This window comes from Agelaius tricolor, unplaced genomic scaffold (genome assembly GCF_023055355.1).
Source record: "Agelaius tricolor isolate 1412-34295 unplaced genomic scaffold, bAgeTri1.0.p SCAF_18, whole genome shotgun sequence".
In the NCBI taxonomy this organism is placed as follows: domain Eukaryota; kingdom Metazoa; phylum Chordata; class Aves; order Passeriformes; family Icteridae; genus Agelaius; species Agelaius tricolor.
The window spans coordinates 3,618,962-3,642,377 of NW_027269278.1; the positions used below are offsets into that span (position 1 = coordinate 3,618,962).

The window sequence follows — 23,416 nt, forward strand, 5'->3', positions numbered from 1 at the left end:
GGAATTCACAGCAAAACACCGCAACACACACACAACATTAAAAAGGAAAATAAAATCTAAAGTGACATGGAATATCATGGCAGCATCTCTAACAAGGAGGGGTGGGAGATCAAGTCACACATTCCCAGGTACACCACAGTTCATGGAGGTTTCTCTACACCAGGAGCATTTCATGGGATGATATCAGCTGCTAATGGCTTGCTAAGTAGGGAAGAACACTGCACAATCACTTAGGATTCCAGACAAACAGAATTCCTTACTGTTTTTAACACAATCATAACAAAGTCAAATGCCAGTGCTTTAAAGCAAAACACTAGAAGGACTGCACTTACCACCTGGTAAAGGGTTAAAGAGCAGAAAGAGAGGTTCCAGGAGCAGAAGGAAATTTAAAAAAAAAACAAAATTTAAAAAAAAAAAGGAGGAAAAGGAGAAGAAGAAATTAATGTTACACATGCAGAAAAATAAAGAGAAGATTTTTCAAAGAAAAGCTCAGGCATTTGCACACCTGGTCAAAAGAAAGCTATTTTTTCTGTGCCTAGATATCATGAGAACATTTCTTCTTACCAGGCCTCTGAGGCAGCTTGTCAATGAAGAATAGAAGTGGTAATGTTTTTGAGGTTTAGGTTGGTTTTTTTGTCCCTTCAATTATATTTATCTTTCCAGAGGCATATTGTGGATTATTTTTCTTTTTTTTACTTAAAAAAAAAAAACTAGACAAAATAAGATTGTTTTGGATTGAAGTCACATCGTTTGCTTTTTGCCACAATGCTGCTTTTGCTGCTGCAGGAAATGATTTGATGGAAATAATTCCTAGGTTCCAACCATTTTGGCTGGAGGATGGATGCTCTATGAGACTGATCCCACCACTGTCCCACTGTGTGCAGACAGGTCACTGGGAGCCTCTGGAAGGTGCTGAGAGATCCTCTCACAGCTTCTGTCATTTTCCAGCCACTTCTCTGGGCACTGAGCTCTGCTCACTCTATTTTTTTCCTATGAAACTCTCCAGTGGCTGCCTGTTACATCCTGGGGAAAAGGAACAGCTGGAACTCACTGCATGTTTTGGGAAGGAAAGATCAAATCCAGAGCTGTGTAAACCCACTGGCCCCCTTGCAGCAGTTTTTGGGGAGGGGTGTCTGCACCACAAGAAGGAGCAGCCCCCAGGGACTGGCAGGGAGGAGCTCACTGAGGGCTCCTGGGCAGCAGGAGAGGAGGCAGCACTGCCTGGCCTGGGCAGGATCACTGGTGGCAGCAGGACACGTGCCTTTGGCAGTGACACTCAGGTGTGCACTGTCCCCAGGTACCCAAAATTCCACCTGGAGCAGGTCACAGAACTCTCTGCCAACCCCTCTCAATTGTCCAGCAACACACTCAGCACCAGGGAACAGAGATCTACCCTGGGGATTCCTCCCTGGGAAGGAATAAAGGATGGATGCTCCTCCAGGGGCTACTTACATGGCCATGGAGGTCTGTGTTGAGCAGCATCAGGGCACAGGTGAGTGTATGAATCCCATCTGAAACACACAACAGTCACACAGCTGGGGCTGGTTACTCCCCTTCTCATGCAGTTCTGATGTTTGCTGTCTTGGCAGCCCAGTCATTGCTAAACCAAGGCCAGTTGCTGTGTCTGGGAACCCTAAAGAATTTCTGCTCCCTTCAGTTGTGCAGGATTTAACAAAACAAACCAAAACAAACAACACAAAAAGCCCCAAAGACATCCTCTTTTCCCTCAGACTTTACCTTTTCCTAAAACAACCACCACAAAATTGGCTTCAAAGCAGTTTTCCTTTAAAAGACCAAACTTCCCACTTCTAAACCCAAAGCAGCTGCTTGTGAAAGTAATATTCCAGGAGAGTAATATTCCAGTCCCTGGTGCTCTCTAGCCCTTTTTGTGAGGTCCTTCAAGGACCAGTCCATGTGCCAGAATGTGTTTGCATCTCAGTGCTGTGAGCTGGCACGTGGTGACTGCTCTGGCTCTCTCTGGAGGGGTCTGTCAGCACCCAGCATCCCCAGCCCCTCCCAGGGACAGGCAGGGACAGTGACCAGGGCAGGGACAATGACACAATGAGCAGGGCAGGGACAATGAGCAGGGCAGGGACAGTGACCAGGGAAGGGACAATGCCCAGGGCAGGGACATTGAGCAGGGTTGGGACAGTGACCAGGGAACGGACAGTGACCAGGGAACGGACAGTGACCAGGGAAGGGACAATGACACAATGACCAGGGCAGGGACAATGAGCAGGGTGGGGACAGTGACCAGGGTGGGGACAGTGACCAGGGAAGGGACAGTGACCAGGGAAGGGACAATACCCAGGGCAGGGACATTGAGCAGGGTTGGGACAGTGACCAGGGTGGGGACAATGACCAAGGCAGGGCCAATGACACAATGACCAGGGCAGGGACAATGCCCAGGGCAGGGACAGTGAGCAGGGCAGGGACAATACCCAGGGCAAGGACAATGCCCAGGGAAGTGACAATGTCCAGGGCAGGGACAATACCCAGGGCAAGGACAATGCCCAGGGAAGTGACAATGCCCAGGGCATGGACAATGCCCAGGGCAGGGACAATGCCCAGGGCAAGGACAATACCCAGGGTAAGGACAATGCCCAGGGCAGGGACAGTTCCCAGGGCAGTGACAATGCCCAGGGCAGGGACAGTGACCAGGGAAGGGACAATACCCAGGGCAGGGACATTGAGCAGGGTTGGGACAGTGACCAGGGAAGGAACAATGACACAATGACCAGGGCAGGGACAATGAGCAGGGCAGGGACAATGAGCAGGGTGGGGACAGTGACCAGGGAAGTGACAGTGACCAGGGAAGGGACAATACCCAGGGCAGGGACATTGAGCAGGGTTGGGACAGTGACCAGGGAAGGGACAATACCCAGGGCAGGGACATTGAGCAGGGTTGGGACAGTGACCAGGGTGGGGACAATGACCAAGGCAGGGCCAATGACACAATGACCAGGGCAGGGACAGTTCCCAGGGCAGGGACAGTGCCCAGGGCAGTGACAATGCCCAGGGCAGGGACAATGCCCAGGGCAGGATCCCTGGGGACGGGAGAAGCTGCGGCTGTGTCTGCCTGGCTGTGGGTGTTTTTGCACCCCAGCCCTGTGCCCAGGTGCCCTGTGGCATGGCAGGGAGGCAGAGCAGAGGCAGCAGTACCTTCAGAGGTGCTCTCCTCAGGGTTGCAGTGGCAGTAGCGGCGGGAGAAGTGGATCAGCACCCGCTCCCGCTCCTGCGTCTCTCCCATCAGCGGGAACGCTTTCAGGAACGTCCTGCACAGACAAAGGGATGCTTAGACATGTCCTGCCCAGGGTGGGACATAGACAGGGGTCATTTGTCCTGCCCACAAGTCCCACAGCCTGCAGAGGGGGTGCAAAGGGATCCATGGAGCTGTGCAGGGGAATTGCTGCCAGCTGGGATCTGATCCACCTTGGGTGTGGTGGCACCAGGATGGGTTGCCCATTCCAAAGAAAAATAATTGCTCCCACTTGTTCTGATTCTGTATGGGATGGGATTCCTGGGAGAGCTGCTCTCCACCCTGGGGAAGCAGGCTGTGGGCCCTCCTGTTGAAGCCCATTTTGGAGGCCAAAAGGTGACACCAAAGCCTGAGTGACAGCCTGGATCTCCCCCCAGGCCCTGCTCCTGTCACATGGATGGCTCACACAGTGCTGGGAAGCCTGGAGGAAACCCCAAAATCCCACCACTCTCTCCATCCCAGAGCTCACCTGAGTGCTTTGTCAAGGGTCAGGCCAGTGAAGTCAAAGAAGCTGAGATACTCCTCTGCTACCAACTTGCTAAATTCATTACTGTAATTAAAGAGGGAGTGATCAGCCCCTTCGTCAGGGAAGAAGACACTGTCCACAAGAGGAACAGCAGAATGCTGCCTCTGGGCCAGCCCAATCCCAGCAAGACACTGCAGACACCATCTCAGCCACAGGGAGAATTGCTCCTGGCCTGGAGTGCTGCTGGAAGATCTCCTTGAAGTGCCCACAGCCAGCCCCAGACACCTGAGAATGAGAGACACCTGCCCTGCTGCACCCCTGTGCTGTGCTGCTGGCCAGGCAGAGCCTCTTGCCAAACCAGCCAGAGGAACCATAGGGATATCCTGAGCTCCTCCAACACCTGGTTCTCTCCCAGTGCTGGCTGTGTCCCCCCTCCCAGTGCAATGTCCCTGCTCTCACCCACAGGGGCTCCCATCCCACCCTCCCAGCACAGCCCCTGCTCCTGGGGCAGATGGGTGCTGCTGGACACTGCAGCAGGAGAGCTCCAGGAGCTCCAGGCAGGGCTGCTGGCTCTGCCAAGAGGGCTGGACAGTGTCACAAGACATCAGAAGGCAGCCAGACCCCTGCAAACAACAAATTCCTGCATTTCCAGGGACCCAGTGACATAAATGGGACTCTTCTCCTTGAGCCCCAGAGGCAGTTAACATGTCCCAGGCCATGGGATAACAACAGGGCCAGGCATGACCCTGTCCCACCCTGAGATGGACTTCTGTGTTTGCTCTGGTTTCCTCACTCAGGAATTACCCTCCTCTGTCTCTGTGCCAGTGCCAGCCCTTCCTGCAGGAATGGGTGACACTTCCACCATGACAGAGACATTCCTACAAGGAGAGCAAGGCATTTCCCATGGGGACATTCCTGCCATGCTCTGGCTGGTGGCCCTGCAAGGCATTTCCTGTGGGGACATGCCTGGCATCCTCTGGCTGCTGCCCTTTCAGCCTCCACAGACCTCTCAGCTTACAGCCCAGTCTGATGCTCCATCCCTCTGCCTGCTTTGGGAGGCACCAAGAGTTCTGACCAGGTCAGAAGCCACCCCAGGGGGACACAGGAGCCCTGGCCTTTCTCCCAGTCCATTCCCATGTGTCTGGACATGGAAAACTTGTGATGTTTTACCTGAATCCCACTGCCCTGAGGAGCAGAGCTCCTTTTGGCATCACCTGGGGCACTTCAGTGCCATAAGAACCTGTGTGAGTAAAATCTCATCTCTGGGGGGTGAAACAAAACCTTGTTGTGCTGCCCAAGGCTGGGACCCTGGCAGACCCCAGATCCCTGAGCACTGCTGGAGCTGGCCTGGGCTGCTGCCACAGGGATTTGGTGAGCACAATTCTGGGAAACCCTCCAAGGAAGTGCCACCTTCACAGCCTGGGACAGTTCAGTCTCCACCCAGCACAAGATGTCCTGTGGGCACTGATGGAACTTCCATGGAGAGTTCAGTCTCCCAAACATCTGCCAATGGGAATTTCAGGGTTTTAGGTTAATTTCACAGAACTGAGGCAGATGGAAACAAACTGTGGGGAGATATCCAACCTGCATTTCCTTGTTTGTCAAGCCTTTTCTGCCTGTTTGACAATGATGAATAGCTTTGGCTTTGGTTTACTTTATCTTTTTTTTTTTTTTTTTTTTTAGAAAATTGCCAATTATCACAAAGAAAAAAGAAGTGATAAAATGAGATTTCACTTTTTGTACAGCCCTCCTACATAGAGCTGGTCTGAAAGCACCACTTAAACTTAGTCTGTTCCCAGCATTATAAGTTGGTCTTACATTGTTGTAAGTGAGCAAGACTGACTTAATACCTATATTAATACCTATAAATACCTATCTTCACCCTATTTCCTTTTCTGCTCTGCCAATCCACCAAGAGTCTGCAGCTCTATTTAGGTCTCATGTCAGGAAATGGTTCAGATGTCAAAACCCAGCTGATCAAAACAAAACTTTTGTTTCAAAGGCAGTGTGAATCCCCAGATGTGGGTCACCAAACAGCCTCCCCCGAGGTGTGAGGGCTGCAGGTGTGAGTGAGGACTGCAGGAAATAGCAAAGGGACAGACTCAGAAACCCAGGGCTTGAAAGTTCCCCCCTCAGTGAGCTGTCATGGCAAATATGAAAGAAAGGAGAAGGATGTTACACACCTGAGGCAAGAGCAACCAGCAATGCACCTGCTGCAAGAGCCTCAGCAAAGGAGGAGAATGAGGATTTGCCAGGTGATGCACAGAGCCAGTCTCTAGGAGACAATTCCTGGGCTCCTTCTGTCCCAGCACTAAGCTGGGAATCACACACAAGCCTTGGACTGAAAGTGTGGGTATTTGCTGAGGGACAGGTGTGTTCTGCTGATCTGGGCAAGGGGGAGACACTCCAAGGACAAAAGAAAAAAAAATCCCAGCAACACAGGTTATATCTGATCCAGGCAAAGGATGATGGGGATTGGTGCCTTCACACCCACTGGCATCCTAAAATAATCTGTTACTGCTACACTCGTTACTGTTACTCTGTCTCTTAGAAATCTCTGTACCCCTCCCACTTTTGAATATTTTTTGATTTCCCTTCTGCCTTACCCAGGCAGATCTACCAGCTGAAGAGCCTGGACCTCGCTGTGTGTCCCTGGCTCTCCAGCCAACCCTTCCTACCCTCGTACACACTGGGTTGGAAGGCTCTGCAGCAAGGACATTGTGGGGTGCAGATGTGAAAAACCTGGGGAGTGGAGGGAGCCCAGTGCATGGGCAGGTCTGGCACCCAAACCCTTCAGCCTGGGGATTGTTTTAATCGTGCTGGGCTCTTCCCCAAGGAAGCTCTTGGTTCTGGTGGGCAGCAGCTTGTGACATTTACTGCCCAATACTACAGACAGCTTGTAGCATTCCTATTTTAAGGACATTGAGCTCCCAGCTTCAAATGGGAAGATCTGTTGGGGAAGATGAAACAGGAAAGCTTTATAAATATGATTGCCTGGCAAAAGATTTTGAGAATATGGAAACTATAAACGAGATTGAAATGAAAGCAAGCTTTGAGATCCCTTAGTTACTGAACTACTGGAAAACAATGGTATGGCTGGCTGAAGGCAATCCCTTTTGATGAAACAACACCCTCTGCTTGCAGGCAGCTCCAAGGGTCAGAGCAGACCCCACTAGCTTGGCAGAAGGGGCCCAAAGAGGAATTTTTAGGGTTTAAAATGTAACACAGTGTGGTAATGTATTGATTCTTATAGGCTGTATATAAATGCTATAGGATTTGTATATTGTACTAGATTGGTTAGTGAGAGTCAGAATATTCAGCACAGAAGATTTATTGTATTGTAACAGGAACATCGCTCTCTTATCCTCTCATCCTCTCTCTCATCCTTTTTACCATGCTCTTGCCTTCTCTCTCTGTACCATTCTCTTTACTTCTCTTGTGCCTGCTCTGAGCTGTGGCTGGCAGCTCCCAGCATGGCCCTTTGCAATAAACCCCAAGTTCCACAACCTGGCTGCAGAGATCTCTCATCTCCATCCATCCTGACCATCCTACCCCCAGTACTCCTACAATCTCCAGCAGCCCCAACTCCATCCAGCACCCAGACTTGGCCCTTGCTGCCTTTTCCTGCCCTCCCAGCATGAGCAGTGCTCCCCATCCCCAGCCTGTCACCCTGGCAGGGCTGACCCCACGTACTTCTTGCCGAGCTGCCGGGCCACGTCGCAGCGCTTGAAGCCCTCGAGGTTGTAGAGGCGCTTGGCCAACCTCTTGGCAGCCTCGCTGTCCGCCCTGCAGCCGTTGGCCAGCGTGTCCGTGCTGCCCTGGTCCAGCTGCTCCGTGCTGCCCATGTCTGAGTCTGAGTCTGACAGGGTGTCCTTCAGGCTGGCATCACTGTGCAGAGACAAGAAATGTTCAAGGAGCCGCGGCGTGACTCCGTGAAAGGCACAGAAAACACCACCTTTCCACCTTTCGATTTCTTCTTGCTCTCACAAAAAAACAACATACGTAAAACCAGCAATATGGCTGTGAACTGGACATTGGACAAGCCCTCCTTCATTGCAGCTCAAATAAAATAGTGCAGTGTAATCCCAAATTGGTAGAAAAGGTCGGAGAGAGGGCGGCTAATAAAGCCTCATTGGTGTTATCATAAAGCAGAGCAATAGGGCTCAGGAGCTCAGTCCCTGAGTAGGGACCGGGTGCCCAAAGCTCGCTCATGCCAAGGCCACAGGGCTACCATCTAGCTAGCATGGTGATTATCAGCTCTATAGTGATTGCAAGCTCTTAGGATTTCAGCTTTGCTTGCTAGGTAGTGGTGCCCTGGGCTGGAGGCTGCAGCAGACGGAGAGAGAGGAGAAGGAGAAGGCGCAGGCTGTTCCACGGAGATGGCTTTATTTGGGGAGGTCCGTGAAGGGTCTCTGCTCTTCTTCTTTCTCCCCTAATGGGGTACAGTATGCTTCTTTTATAGGGTTGGAAAGGATCCAAGCTTGACCAATGGTAAGGGGTTAACATGACATTGCCTTATAGGGTTACAGAGATAGGTTAAGGGCGGAGGACAGGGAAACAGGAATTTTCTTTTGCTGTTTCAGCATTCCTATTGTTCATATCCTCCATGGTGCTTTTCCTAAATCTATGGGGTTTACTACAGGCAGCTTCCCCCTGAGAAATGAGGGTGTAGCAAAGTAAGCAGCCTCAACACCTTTTAAGCCTCCTCTCTCCCCACTGGGGATCCCAAGCACTTTCCAAGCCATGGACATCATGGAAATCTTGGGGATAGAAGCTATGCTTTTCAGTTCAGGTTATTTGCTGAGGATGGAAAACTGCACTTGTACAAATCGTGTCAATGGGACTGGCACCAGACTGGCTCTTACTGGTGAGCTGCTCCCCTGCAGTTGCCTGCTGGCCTCGTGGCCAGCTGTGCCCACAGACAACACCTGCTGGCACCATGTAGGTGGGCATACAGCCCTTAATCTGCCTGCCCAAAGCCACTTACAGCACCAATTCAAGCATTTTCAAGAAGTGTGACTCACTGCTGGCCTGATAGCTGGACATAGAATCTCACTCCAGCTCTCCCCTGACCTGGCTACTCATCACCTGGCTTCCCCATGCAGGGAAGTGCCCTACAGATCAGCTGCTGCCTCCCAGTGGTAGGGGTGATGGTTTGGTCTGAGCTGGTCCAGAGGATGAAGTCTCTGCTGATCTTCTCATTGCCTGCAGAAGAACCTTTGGGGAGGCTTCTGTAGGGGTACCCTGTCCTAAGTGAAACCTTGAGGTTTCCCTGCACTTCAGAGGCATTTGGGAGGGCACCTGACTGTCCCCAGCCTGCCAAGGGCTGTGCAGGTGGAAGTTCTCCTGCTGGTGTTTGGCCTTTCTGCCACAACAGCACATGAGAGGAAGCACAAGGGGTGAAAGAGCAGTTCCAACTCAATCATGCCCGCTGAGCCCTGCTCCTGGACTGGGATCTCATAAGAAAAGGAGCCACTGTCCAAGAAACTCCCTTCCTTACCTGATGGAGTTAATGATCTTGGTGGCATCTTCCTCAGAGCCTTCCACGTGGAACCCATTTGGGATACTCTTCAAGGACAGCCTGCTGAGCACATTCTCTGACCTGCTGCTGGTAATTGAGTGTCTGAGAGGGCTCCCAAAATCCCCCTCTGCTGGCTTGGCTGCCCCCTGCTCCTGCTTATCAGCGGCCATGTGGTGAAGGGCTTCTCTCTGCTGGGCTGCCAGTTTCTGCTCCAGGAGCTCAGGGCTCTCCTTGGCCCTTTGCTGGATCAGGGGGGTGAGGGGTGCCTCAAAACTGACACAGCTGTCTGTCTCATCCGTCAGGGACAGCACGTCCAGAGAGTCCAGGCTGCTGTAGTAGGTGCCCTTCATAAGGTCAGACTCAACAATCTTCTCAAAGGTCGAGCTGAAGCCATCCCTGATGTCTTTGAATTGGAAATGCTCCCTGTCATCATCACTGCAGCTCAGTTTGGCATCTCCAGAAGCAAACCTGGAGCAAAAGGAGAAATGTAGAAAATACTGTCAAGGCAATTCTTGCCCTGTTCTATTTGGAGCTGGCAGGCAAGAGATGAGGCAGAAATGGCTGCTGTGATAATGGCCCTTGGGATCTTTCTGTGGTATAAACTGCCTGATTCCCAATTTTGTTACAAGGTTCTAGAGCTGAAAAAAAAACAGTTTTGTGATGAACAATCCCAGAGGCCCAGCCAGCCCTTAATTTGGTCACGTCCTAGTAAAAAGCCAGACCTCTGAAGTGGAGACTTTTGCATATGACACCTGCTACTGGATCCAATGCCAGAATAACCTCCTGGTTATCACTTAGCAGGTCCCACATTGCCATAATCCCAGGGAAGACAGCCCTGCTCTGTCAATACACTGTACAGAATCATTTCTATTAACTGCTCACACCACAGGCCTTGTATATTCCAGCCCTATACTTGTCCCCTGATGGTCCTTCACCTCCCTCGTGTCCCTCCTTTGGACACTCCCCAACAGCTTTAGATCTTTCTTGTGGTGCCCAAAACTGCCCCAGGGCTCGAGGTGAGGCCACCTCAGCCCAGAGCAGAGTGGGACAATCTCCTTCCATGCCCAGCTGGCCATGCTGGGCCTGATGCGCCCCAGGACATGGTTGTCCCTCCCAGCTTGCAGGGACTCATGTTCAACTTGCCATCTCAAGTTTGCTGTGCTGGTGGAGTGTGGATCCCGCCAGAGAAGGACATGATGGAAACCAGGACTTTCTTGCCTCTGCACTGCAGTCTTTCTGCAAAGTTTTTCTGAAACTTTCTTTGATGGAATGTGAATTTTTTGACAGCTATATGTTGCCATGGGAGGAAATGTGTGGGAAAAAGCTGCACTCCCAAAACTGCAGGTGCTGAGGGTGTCGACGAGCAAAAGGTGGGAATTTCTCTGTTAAAAATTTTGTTCTTTTTCCATAAGTTCATGGGGCTGAAAATAGAGAGCATCATTCCCTGGTGGATCTTGCAGTTGGAGTGTAGAGCTGTGACCTCCCTGAGATCAGCAGGGCCAATGCTGGGGGCTTCTGAGGAGATGAAAGACCTCTAGGCAACACAGCCACAATGAAAGGAAAATGGGGCTTTGACAAACAATAGATGCCATGGGATAAACCAGAAAGGGGGAAAAGGGATTCAGTTAATGCAAACTGCAACACAAACACTCAATCTTTGGCTCTGTTTGCCTGGTTTTTTTTTTAGCCAACCATTTCCTGCATAGATGCAGGAACTAACCTACCTTCAGGAGGACAATAATGGGTTCTTCTCCAGCCTCTACCATGGAGTGATGACCTTGGATGACTTCCCCCTTTAATTCTCCATTCCAGTGGGAAGAGCAAGACTCAACACCTTTTTGTAAAGTACTTTAAAATTCAGGGAGAAGATGCATCATACAAGCAGCAACGTGCAGATGATGACAAATGATTTCTCATCAGGAACAAATAGTTGACTGCTCATTAGAAAAACATCAGACCAGGTTCTCCTATATCCAGAATGGGTCATTACAGCAATTCCTCAAAGGGGAGTAAAGGAAAAAATCGGGGAACTCAGAGGTGATGCAGGATGACAGCAAGGTCCTGGTGCCTTGGTCACTCTCTCAGCTCTTCCTGACCCACACTGACCCAGGACAGTGGACAGTCCACTGTCCCCAGCCACACATTCCTGCCATTTACCCTAAAGATAGGTGGTCAAAGCACTGATGAGCTCCAGTGCAGTCAGATAACCCAATCTGCAGGCTCTAAGTGGTTTCCCAGACTTCAGCTGTGTCCCAGAAGTTTTCCAGCTGCCCTTCTGCTTTGAATATAGCGTGTGACTTGTCCCTTGTGTATTCAGCCTCCCAAAAGACTCATTTGCTCTCCAAGTGAATATGTTCAGAGCACGAGATCACGGACTCTGCATGCAGACCCCAGTCAGGTTGCATCATCTCCAAATCCTCAGCCTGCCATTTCTACCAATTCATGCCCTAGTACCTTAAAATAATTGCACTTCCAGTGATTGCAGCAGCATTCTCTGACCACCCTTAGTTTTCTCTTGAACTTGTAGCCTCTGCCAGGGAGCCACCTACCAGGCAAATATGATTCCCTTGAAACCTGAGAGACTTGCAGCTATCCAAGACCTGACTGCATAGCTCAGGGGCTCCTGGGACCTGCCTGGGGACAGGCTCCCCGAGCTCTCTGGACAGCAGCAGCCTGCACGGACACTTCCTCTGCAACACCTTCAGCTGGGCTTTTTGGAGCAGTGCTGCTGCTTCTTGCTGGGGCTCTCGAGTGAAACAAACCACCAGCCTTTTCTAGAGAAGCCTGTTGAACAGCAGAGAAACAAAGCAGGAGGGATGCCTGCTGTCAGCCCACGCCCTGCGTGGCTCCCCAGCTCTGTTGCCCACGCTCCAGACAGTGCTGGGAACACACAGCTCAGCACGGAGCCTGCATGGGTCCAGAGCTAGGAGGTGATCCCCAGGCCACCCAGGCCACCCTGTCCCTTCACAGCTCCTCTTCAGAAGGCCACACTCCTCTGGGACAACCCCTGCTGCTCTGCTTCAGCCCCTCCTGCTTGCAGCATCTCTCCTGCCCCAGGGTAGGTGCACAGGCAGGGCTGTAAAATTCACAGCAGGAATCAACCCTTGGTGGCTACAACACAGAGCCCTGGCTGATTTCTGGTGGCAAAGGGAAGCATCCATACCCTCCTGCAGGAATGGCACAGGAAGAACCTCTCCTCATCCCAGTGACCTGTCCTTCCCCCTAAGCCCCCAGCCTGCAGAATCCCATGGAGGTCCAGAAACCTGCAGAGGCATAAAATGAGCTGTGGACAGCACACCACTGTAAGTGTGCTCCAGCCTGGAGAGTTCTCCTGTGAGCCAGGCTGCCAGAAGAGAGGACTCAGGGACTCATGTTCAGGTTTGTCACAGGCACTTGAGAATTGGATGACACTTGTACCTTTTGTCTCACAGTGTTGTTCCTGTCACCCAGGCACTGGTAACACCTGCCACAGGTGCAGTGGGGAGCAGAGCTCAGAGCCGTGCCCACTTTCAGATACACAGCTGCCACCTGCGAGCCTAGGGACTGCCAGGGCTGGCCATGCTGCCAGGGACTTCCAGGGCACACCAGCCTCCCAGACAAGCCTGGCTCTGCAGCATCCCCAGGCTGCTGCACTTGCCTTAGGGTACCTCAGGTAACTCTGCCGTAAGTGCTGCCACTTGCAAATGGGAGCACAACCAGCTCCTCTCAAGATCCCAAAACCTTCCCCTTCACTACAGTGGCTCTGTGAGCTATAATCACAGCTTTCTGCATTTGTAACAGGAAAAAAACTGTGTGAGAAGTCCAGAGAGAAAAAAAAAAGAGTAAAAAGTTACAAACAAGGAAAAAATGTGCGAGAAGCCCTAAGAGAAGCAGGAGTGGAAAGTCAGCCATGAGAGCAGCTGCAGCTCCTTAAACTGATGAGTTACACAGGGAGCCGAGTAACTCGAACCAAGGAGCCTCGAAAACAACACACACGAAGCAGCACCGAGCCGCCCTTACCCGAACTGCTCCTCCGCCTCGTCGGCACTCAGCGCTTCCGAGGATCCCAGCACACTGTGCCACCGCTGCTTGCTGAGGGCCCCGCTCGCTCTCTGGGGGCTGGGGGAGCCCCTGTCCCCGAGCTCGGGGCTGCTGGGGCCGGCAGTGTCCCGGTGCTCCCGCCCCACGCCGTTGGCCAGCCCTGCCCGCTCCGCACGGCCGCCCTCGCTGGCAGCGCCTTGTCCCTGCTCGCTGAGCCGCTCGCCCGCCTCTGTCACCGCTGCCACATGTTCGTCCCGCTGCTCCCCCTCCGCCCGGGAGGGCTGAGCGTCGTGCCGGGGGCTGGCTCTGTCGCTGGCAGGCTCCGCGGGCTGGCTCGGCGGCTCGTCCCCATCGCTGCAGGCCGGCGGGGACGGCTGTGGGCCCGGGGAAGGCGGCTCGCCCTCATCCGAGGCACGCCATGGCAAGGGGCTGCTCTCGCTCATGGTCCGCTCGTGGGATCCCTCCCCGCGCTCAGCTCAGCCTCGCTGCTGCCTGCGAGGGAAAAGAAAGCACAGCGTGGGCATGGGGAGGGGATGGGAGGGCAGGGTGAAGCCCCCACCCCACCTCACATCCTCAGTGTAAAAGCAGGGAAGGGACTGTTCTGGTGTTTGGAGGCCCAGTGCTCTTTACTCAGGGCAGTGAGATGGGAGAGGAAAAGTTGTTGTGGTGCTGAGGCATTGGAGCCCAGGCACCCACCTTTCCTGCTGCTGCCATAACTCCAGAGGGCCTCAGAAGAGGGGACGTGTCCCACCCAGGGCTGGGGACAGCAACGTGGGCATCGGGAGGGGATGGGAGGGCAGGTTGAAGGCCCCACCCCACCTCACATCCTCGGTGTAAAAGCAGGGAAGGATTATTCTGGTGTTTGGTGCTTTTGGAGGCCCAGTGCTCTTTACTCAGGGCAGTGAGACGAGAGGAAAAGCCTCTGTTGTGGTGCTGAGCCACCCACCTTTCCTGCTGCTGCCATAACTCCAGAGAGCCTCAGAACAGGGGACATGTCCCACCCAGGCTTAACCTAGGCCTCCTCTTCCTATTAGCCATGTCGAGCTTGGCAGTGTACTCCATCCTGTGATCAGGCTGGGCTTCTAATTCAAAATACGCCCTGACTGGGGCACTACGGACAGTAGCTCAAACAATCTCCTATGAGGTGACCCTAGCAATTATCCTCCTCTCTATTGTCCTCCTCAGTGGTAACTACCCCAGGGTTAGTGCCCAGGGCTGGGGACAGCAATGTGGCATGGCTGCATTTCCCAGACTTGCTGCTGGGATGCTATTCCCTTGCATTCCCTGCCCTCCAGAAAGAGGAGAAATAGGTGAAACAGGCAATAAGAATGATTTATTATTTTCTAACTGTTCTAAGCAGCTGTGCTGTGCCAACCTGTGTGATTCTCCCTGCTGAGCTAGCATTTCTGCAGTGTATCTTGCCTGCCAGAGCACCACTTCTCTTTTCCCCACACACAAGTACTGCTGAAGGGTGTCACAAGCTGCCAGCTAAAACTCTGGCAAAAGTGTCCTGATTGAATATTCCCTGGGATGCTGTCTCTCTGTAGGGCAAGGGAAGGACACTGTTTTGCGGTGATATAAGTAGTTTTTTGACAAAAAGGCACTTTATTGGCAAATAACCAATTGATGCAAAGTCTGCAAGGTCTTACAAGCACCATCCTCAGCCCCACAGTGCTGTGCAAGCTTTACTCCATCATAACCCTCCCACAGCTGCAGTCAAATGTCACCAGAAATGATCACTTCTGGAAGCAGGAGTATTCTGCATGGCACCCAGGCTGAGCCATTGTAACAGCTGATTTTGGTTTTAAGCAATATGTGTCTTCACAGATATTTTTAAAATATTATCTGTCTTCATAAGTCTGTTCAGCCTGGAGGAGAGAAAACTCTAGGGAGACCTTAGAGCCCATTCCAGAACCTAAAGGGACTCCAAGAGAGCTGGAGAGGGACTTTGATAAGGGCATGAAGTGACAGGACAAGGACAAATAGCTTCACACTGACAGAGGGCAGGGCTGCATTAGAGATTCGGAAAAAATTCTTCCCTGGGAGGGTGGTGAGGCCCTGGCACAGGGTGCCCAGAGCAGCTGTGGCTGCCCTTGAATCCCTGGAAGTGTCCAAGGCCAGGTTGGACAGGGCTTGGAGCAGCCTGGGATAGTGGAAGATGTCCCTGCCCAGAGCAGGGGGTGGGAGGAAAATCTCTGAGGTCCTTTCCAACCCAAACCATTTGATGATGTGACTGTGATTCACCTGCACAGGAAGCCTGGCTAATCAGTGCCAGCAGGCAGACAGGACTCTGGGGTTTTCCCCCTAACTCAGTTCCTAACTCACATTCAAAAGCAGATCATTCAAATTTCCTCCCTTAAGTTCTCTCTCAGTAAGCCATCACCTTTGAGCAGCCAGGAGGGTGCCCAGGTTCAGCAGCAGACTCTGAGAGCTCCCACGTGCTGAGCTGAAGCTTTCATTAGCAGTAAAATCCCTAATTGCTTGGCCAGGTCAGCTCTTGTTAACAAGGGGTGCAGAAGTGCAGCTGCCTGTTCTCTAACAGAGCACCTCTCACCTTGTGGAGATGTCAGCAGCCCCTCCCTGCTGCTGCTTCCTCTGCACCTGAGTAAGGGAGAGGAGGGATTTGGACCCCTCTGTGGCCTGGGTAAGGACAGAACCATATAGTACATGCTGAGCTGCTGCTGAGCAGGCCAGATCCCAAGGGGAACCCCAGTTCCTGCCTGACTTTGCTCCCATCCCAGAGCCCAGGCAATCCTGGACCTCAGATCTGGCCCGCTCTCCATGTCCTGCTCCCCCACAGCTGGGACGTGTGATGGGCTGGGGAGTTCAGAGCCCTGCATGGAGTGGCTTTGGGGTGAAACACTCCTTGAGGGCTGCATGTGCCATGGTCCTGAGGTGGGGCAGGTCCCTCCTGGAGGCAGAGCTGGTGGTTTTACCTCTTCTCCAGGTGCATCCGTGTGCATCCCTCGCTGTCACAGCGTGCACGGCATGGCCGCACCTATCGCAGCCGGGCGCTCCCGATCCCTGCACGGCCCCTGCCTGCAACAAGGGAGCACAGACAGTGAGACCCAGGCCAGAGAGGAGAGTCCTGCTGGTTTCCTGCCTCCCTGCTGCTGCTCCTCATCAGGCTGTTCCCCAGACCCATCCCAGGGCTCCTTGGCAGAGCACCGCAAGTGCTTTTTCCTCAGCGTGCTCTGGTTCTCTGAGGTTTTCAGACATGGCAGTGCAAGAGTATTCCTTAGACAGGGCTTCTGACACCTTTCCTTACAAAGCCCCCCCCCAGTCAGCTAAAGTGGAGCAAAGGGACTCTGTGGTTGCAGGTTTAAGGAGAAATCCGTCAATGTGAGCCCAGAGAATGTCCAATTTCACCCATCAGATCCATGGAGTGAGATACCTGAGTTTTGGATTGATCCCCCCAACAGCCCCTCCTCAGCCCCACCAATAAACAAGAGCCATGGTAAAGGTCTTTGAGCTAAATGCAAGCAAATCCAAGCTATCAAAGTGATTGATGTAGCAACATTTCTCTAGCAGAGTGTTTTGCACAACGCAGGGATGGACAGTGATGTGTCCCCCTGAGGTGACCCCAGGCTGGGGGAGCATGTCAGGTCACCACAGATGGTGTGTCCCCTACAGACAGCTGCCTGAGCTCACAGGCCAGACTTGCACAGAGTTGATGGAGATAAACAGACAGGACAGCACTGCCTGTGTGCTGCTAGAGGTGATGGGTGGGTCAGGGCCCAGATGTGCCACCTGCTTTCCAGTGGCTGGAAAGAGCCCACGGAGCAGCTTGGCAGCAGATGTCTGTGTTGAGTTCCTGCAGAGGGATCTGCTTATACCCTCTCTTGGGCTTGCCCTTGCAGGCCTTCAGCTTCATTCTCCACTAGCCTGACAAGAGAAAGGCTGGCCTAGACTTCCTGGGTCACCAGCACATCAGCCTCCTGTAGCCCAGAATCCCACCTGCAGGAGCTGAGGGCAAAACAAGCCCCTGGGACAGTCCTCAGGTTCACACATGTGGGCCAAGCCTCCTCAGCCTGTTCATCTGCCATCCCAAATTAAGAGGGAAAAGCTGTAAATCTCTTTCCCACCAAATCCAGGAGAGAAAATCATTCCCAGCACTTGGTGTTCCCATGCACTGACAGCAGGGCCCAGCCAATGCAGCATCTTCCAGGAATTTACTTGCAAAACTACCAACACTCTCCTGAGCACAACCACACTGTGATCTCAAAAAATACTGAAAACCTAACATGGGCCAAATTTTGACTTTCTCAAAGTGAAGGTATAATACAGACATGAAGGACATGCATCACCAAAACACTGTTCAAATCTTTGGAGGAATCTTTCCAGCAAAACTTTGCTGGTCTTTTTCTTAATATGAGATGAATAATGTGGGAGGGTTGACTGAAATTTTTTAAAAACAGCCAGAAGGCTTTGAGCTGAAATTCTCCACCTCCCTGCCATCCATCCAAAAACTCCAGTAAGAACCACCCAAGCTGAATTCCAGTCCAACAGTTCAAGCTTGGCACAGCTGTATGCAACCAGAAAACAGGAAACTAAAAGCAGTTAGGAGATGAGCCTGAGTAAGAAATGTTGACAAACCTTAATGTGTGGTGTCCCAGCCATCCCTCCTAACTTTAAGTAACTTACATTGTTTATATTAAAAGAAAAAAACCACCACAATTTTTTTATTACATATAAACTACTACAGTTGTTAAGCATTACACTACTGTTTCACCCTCCCTGAAGTCTCACTGGAATGTTTGTGGTCTGGAAGGAGTGCTGAGGAATCAACAGTTAAAGCCTTAGTCATGTTCCTCCTTGGCCTGTGTTCCTGGTGGAGAAGAGGCACCAGGGAAACCCTGGCAGGATGTGTGCACAGACTATTGCTGAGCTGGGAAGACCATCAGCTTCCAGGGTGACAAAACTGGAGCTGAGCACAGCCAGGAGGAGAAACCCAGGCCTCTTTCAGCCTCCTGACCCTTGAGGTTTGTGTGTCTCCCATTGCACACACCTGCTTGGGGGCTGCTGTGTGCACCCAAAACCTGCAGACAAGCTGAGGGTGTAGCAACCCATGACAAACTCCCAACAAGTCACCAACCGCTTGATTTTTGCTTGTAGTGGCAGTCACTCGAAGCACACACAGGTTATGAGTGGCTGAAGCTTCCCAGAATCTCCAGAGGGACTGCCAGATTGGATTGTGACAGTCTGTGGCTCTGATCAGAGCTCTTCATGGTGATGCCTTGGACTGGAGTCATGCAGCCAACTCCTGCCACACTCCCAGCTCATCCTGGGTCAGCTGCAGAGGGTCTCTCCCACCCTACAGCTCATCTGTGACCTGCTGCCTCCCCACCTGTGTGGGGAAGGTGGAAGAGCAAAGGGAGGAGCAGACAGGAGGGAAGATAGAGGAGCAAAAGGAGGAGCAGACAGAATGGAAGACAGAGGAGAAAAGGGAGGAGCAGACAGGATGGAAGACAGAGGAGCAAAGGGAGGAGCAGACAGGATGGAAGATAGAGCAAAAGGAGGAGCAGACAGGATGGAAGACAGAGGAGCAAAGAGAGGAGCAGAGGGTAGAAGACAGAGGAGCAGAGGGTAGAAGACAGAAGAGCAAAGGGAGGAGCAGACAAGCTTTTCCACAACTTGGAAAACCTGGAAGAAAAAATGAAGGTGGAACAGCTGGTTGCAACTGTCCACATTTGCCTCCAGCAGACAGCTGAAAGGTCACCAGCTCTGGACAAAGCCCAAACCCAAACTTAACACAGTTCTGTTTGCTCTGGAAAGCACCAAAGTGCAGCTCAGGCTCTGAAGCTGCCACAGCTTGAACCAGGCTGTGGGGAGAGGATGCACTGCAGCACTGGGGCAAGGGACAGGGGCGTGTTCAGAGGTCCCTCTGGGGCTCCTGTGACTGTCCCAAAGCTGTACAGCCTGGCTTCTTCAGGCTGCAGGCTGACATTCCCCAAGTTCCTCCTCGTTTCATTCTGTGTCTGCTTTGCAAAGTGCTCTCTGAAGCAGGTAAGGGTTGAAAAGTGATATATGGATTTCCCATCTGTGGATTTTCACAAGTCTTGCCCTTTCTGCAGGCTCAGGCACCCTCTCAAGTGACTGCTCTTCCCTAGGTCCTGGGAATAGGGTGGGCACTCCTTGCATGTCCAGTGTTCCCAGCCTCCTACAAACATAACCAGGGGTAGCATTCAAAACAGGGTCTGTCAGGAAAACAGATAAATAAAAATCAGATAATGTGGCCCTGCTAGCTGTAGATAGTTGTTAAACAGGAGCCCCATGATTTGGAGCAGAGCAGCTCTGTAAGATCTCCATAAGTAGAAGAACATGGATTCTTGCTAGAAAGAGTACATTATTGCTGTAGGAGAGGCTGAGGGAAGCCAAAGTATCCATGGTCCATGGCTAATCATGGCCTTTTCTCCTTCCCAGAACTGGGGCTTGGTGGGAGAGATGGGACAGAGGCTGAAGGGACTGAAGATCCTATCCCTGTGGCCCTGAGGGGACTGAGGATCCCATCTCATGCTGCCCTGGTTTGCAGGCCAGACTCAGCAAGCCAACAGCTATTACCTTCATTTATCAGAATTTATCAGCACCAGCTCATCACTGTGAGTTTCCAGTGCCACAGGATAGCAATTCAGGACAGCCACTCACTCCCTGCTCCAGCCCCCCTCTGCCCCGGGTCCTGCACAGCTCCTGGACAAGGAGGAGACAGGGCAGGGCTGGTTGGGAGGGAAGGAGAGCAGAAATACCCCATCATGTGCTTTGGGATGATGCTGGATTTGCAGCAGGGCCAGCAAAGCCAGGCTGGCATCCACTGCAGGGAAGCACTGGTCCCAAAGAGGCCGGGCAGAGAAGCAGCAAAGTTTGCCCTGATTTTGTGAGGGGTTGGAAACCACACAGCAGCTCTTTCAGGGACTGGCTCTGGAAGTGTCCCAGCTTTTGTTGAAGCTGAATGGCTGGTGGGAAATGATTTATTTTTAATTTTCTTTCCTGCGTTAGGAACTGGAAAGGCTCCCGCTTCAGTTTTGTGTAACCACTTGGCTGCTGGGACACAGGAAAGCTTGGAGAAGAATCCTGCTGCTTAGTCAAGCATGAGCTTTTCCTCAAGTTCATGCTGAGCTGGGCTGCTTCCTGCAGCAGCCTTGTTTCTCCTTGCTGCTCTGCATCCCATTCCCTCCGGCCTAGTGAAGACAGAATCATGGAATAGTTTGGGTTGGAAGGGATGTTGAACCTCTTGGGCTAAAATGCCTGTAGTGCCATCCTTTGCTGTGATGGACCATGTGCTCTGAGTTCCTGTCCCCTGTGAGCAGGAATAGAATGTGCCCAGGCTGTAGATCCCATCCATTTGATGTCCAGGCTGTAGATCCCATCCCCAGCGTGGCTGCAGGACAGGGATGGATGTGCTTTTATCACCTGACTTACCAGTGGATTTACAAAAGGCAGGTGTCACAGGTTACCCTGCACATGGGCACGGTCGGGGCTCTTTGAGGAGACAATCCTGTAGAGACATGGAGAGATCACAGCCATGCTTCTTCTTTTTGAAGCACATTTCTTCCTTCTTATGTCTCTGCTTTGACCTCTGCCCTTTCAACATGGCTGAAAATAAAAACCTTCTACCATTCTCATTGTGAAAATCCTCAATTATTTCCTCCTTGGGCTTGTTTTTTATATGATTTTGAAGACCTCATTATCATTCTCAGCCTCTCCTCTCCAGATTGTACACCCTGCCTTCTTAGCCTGTTCTCAGAAGACAGCTTCTCCACCCCTTTGGGTATTTGCCTACCTTTTTCTGGATTTTCTCTAAATCTTTTGCTTCTATCACTCTGTTACAGTCTGAACACAGGAAAAGCAGCATTGCATAGTGAACTCAAGATGTGGGCACACCAGAGATTTTTGCAGCACCAAACTGCTCTGTACATCACCCCCTGCTCTGGACAGGAGTCCTCCTTGGTGACACCAAGTTCTAAGGCACCTGCAGCATTCCTGCAGGCTGTGAGGGGCAGGGCTGGGCTGAGCCCTCAGCCACACACTGATGCCAGAATTACACTTCAGAGCTCCTGCAGCACTGATGGTCCTTGCTTATGGGCAATATGCTGTCCCAGTGGTTTCCATCCATCTCTGCCAGTGCAAACTGCAGCTCCTACATCCTTCACTTCCAATGTGGAAAAGAGGCCGTGGATAAAACATATCCCACAGACTAAAATAAACCAGCTACATGCTAAAAAAAGAGCCTTTGGGTAATCAGAAATCACTGTGCATGGAACATGCTTTTTCTTGAAACCAAATCCTACAGCTCCTTATTTTGAATTTTTATTAGAGTCCCCAGAGCAATTAGGACACATTGAGATCCAAATGACTTCTGCTAAACTTCATCCTGGGGAAACAACAGCAGCTTTTTTGCTTATGGGAAACAATAAAGATGAATCTTAAAATCCTTAACAGCTTTCCTGTTTGCACTCTTTTGCAGTTATTAAAACCAGGAAAAATAACAGAATATATTTAGTATTTTTACATGTTCCTTTCCTCGTACTGACACCTTGGCTGGGCAGCACTTGGTGCACTGAGCCTTCCTCCAGCCCTGGGTGTGCACCATGCAAACCCAACTGCTCCCTTCACAGGGGAAACAATCCTGATCTCAAGCCTGTGAAAAGGGCTGAAAGCCTGGACTGTGCCCAGCCCTGGGCTTCTCAGGCCAGGAGGGACCTGGGGCTCCTGGAATAGCTCCAGGGGAGGCTGTGGAGCTGAGCAAGGGCCTGGAGCATCTCAGTGCCCAGGAAAGGCTGAGGGAGCTGGGGCTGCTCAGCCTGGATAGGAGCCCCAGCTGAGAGGGCCCTCAGCCCTGTGTGTCCTTGGGTGTCCCTGTGTGTCCCTGTGTCCCCCAGTCTGTCCCAGTCTGTCCCTGTGTCCCCAGTCTGTCCCTGTGTGCAGGGCTCAGGGCAGCCCCAGGCTCTGCTCCAGGCCCAGCCATGGCCCCAGAGCCACGGGCAGGGCCTGAGCCCAGGAGCTGCCCCTGCCCAGGAGGCAGAGCTGCTGCCCTGGGCAGTGCCAGCCCTGAGCAGATGGTGCAGAGGCTGTGCAGTGTCCATCCCTGGGGATATTCTAGATATTCCTGTGCCCTGAGCTCTGGGATGGCCCTGCTGGAGCAGGGAGGTGGCACCAGGTGAGCCCTGTGGGCCCTTCCAACCTTCTCCAGCCTGTGGTTCTGTGGTTCTGTGGTTCTCTGGTTCTGTGGCTGCACTCTCACTTTACATCTTGGTGACATGGTAGGAGTCACTTAAGCCTCCACAAAAAGTGGGCCAAAGCACAGGGACAATGAGCTGATGGGTCTCCCAGGAGAAGTGTGAAGGCAGAAGGTCCAAGATGTGATGAACATGGACCTGAATGTCCTTGTGTTCCAGCATGTCAGGTCTGGAATCTTCTTTTCAAATCCCCAGGGCCTCTCAGCTTGACCGTGGGAGGACAAAGATCCTGCTGCAGTCAGTGGGGTCTGTCTGATCCTCAGATCCTCCCTCCTGCAGAAGCAAACCCTGACCCCCTTGGAGACCTGGCAGGGCTCCCTGAGGATTGCTCCTGCAGAAACCCACTGCAATTCAGGAATCCTCCTGTGGCCCAGAGAGAACCAGGAGCCTCCAGAGAGGGAACAGCAAAGGAGGGCAAATTTTTACTGCATTCTGTGAGAGGGAGGAGAAGGGCAGCTCCCAAGGGATGTTGTTCCTGCCTCTCCAACACAATGCTCCCTACTCAGTGAGTCTGGCCCAAGGTGGTTGTTTGCTGCAGGAGCCCATGGCACAGATCTCAAGCCTGCAGCTGTAAAAGGACCACAGGGATACCAAAGGATCCCAGCCAGCTCTTTGCTGGCATGGGAAAACAAGTGGAGAAAAGGGGCAGATGCCTTTTGTGCCCTGGCACCCTTCAGGCAGGTCCCAGAGCTCAGAGAAGAGCTTGAGAGAAGGATGCCTGTTCAGGGTAACAGGTGAGTCCCAGCCTTGCCTTAGTGCAGAACAAACACCTTGTAATCAGTCCATGCTGGGTTGAGTCCAACCCAAGACAGGAGTTTTCAGGGCTTTTAGGCTCAGCTCAGAATTGGCTCCATCCTCACCTGTGCCTGTCTGCTCTGGTGCTCACCTCCTCTGGAAGAGCAGTTTTTAGTCTGATT

At 52.2% G+C, this 23,416-nt stretch overlaps 1 protein-coding gene across 3 annotated transcripts in view; it reads right to left on the bottom strand.

Annotated features, from left to right (window-relative positions):
* Window positions 1–23,416, bottom strand: part of PSD2 (pleckstrin and Sec7 domain containing 2) — a 79,882-nt gene that overhangs the window by 23,875 nt on the left and 32,591 nt on the right. The window contains exons 2-8 of one of the 3 annotated variants that reach the window (XM_071443065.1): window positions 16,203–16,305; window positions 13,246–13,758; window positions 9,226–9,714; window positions 7,419–7,613; window positions 3,729–3,809; window positions 3,163–3,275; window positions 1,451–1,511 (exon numbers count right to left, since the gene is read on the bottom strand). In XM_071443065.1, the coding sequence (XP_071299166.1) occupies window positions 1,451–1,511; window positions 3,163–3,275; window positions 3,729–3,809; window positions 7,419–7,613; window positions 9,226–9,714; window positions 13,246–13,709 (1,403 nt within the window). In that variant the 5' untranslated portion in view covers window positions 13,710–13,758; window positions 16,203–16,305. The remainder of the gene's footprint in view (window positions 1–1,450; window positions 1,512–3,162; window positions 3,276–3,728; window positions 3,810–7,418; window positions 7,614–9,225; window positions 9,715–13,245; window positions 13,759–16,202; window positions 16,306–23,416) is intronic. The other 2 variants (XM_071443067.1, XM_071443066.1) reach the window with 2 other exon arrangements.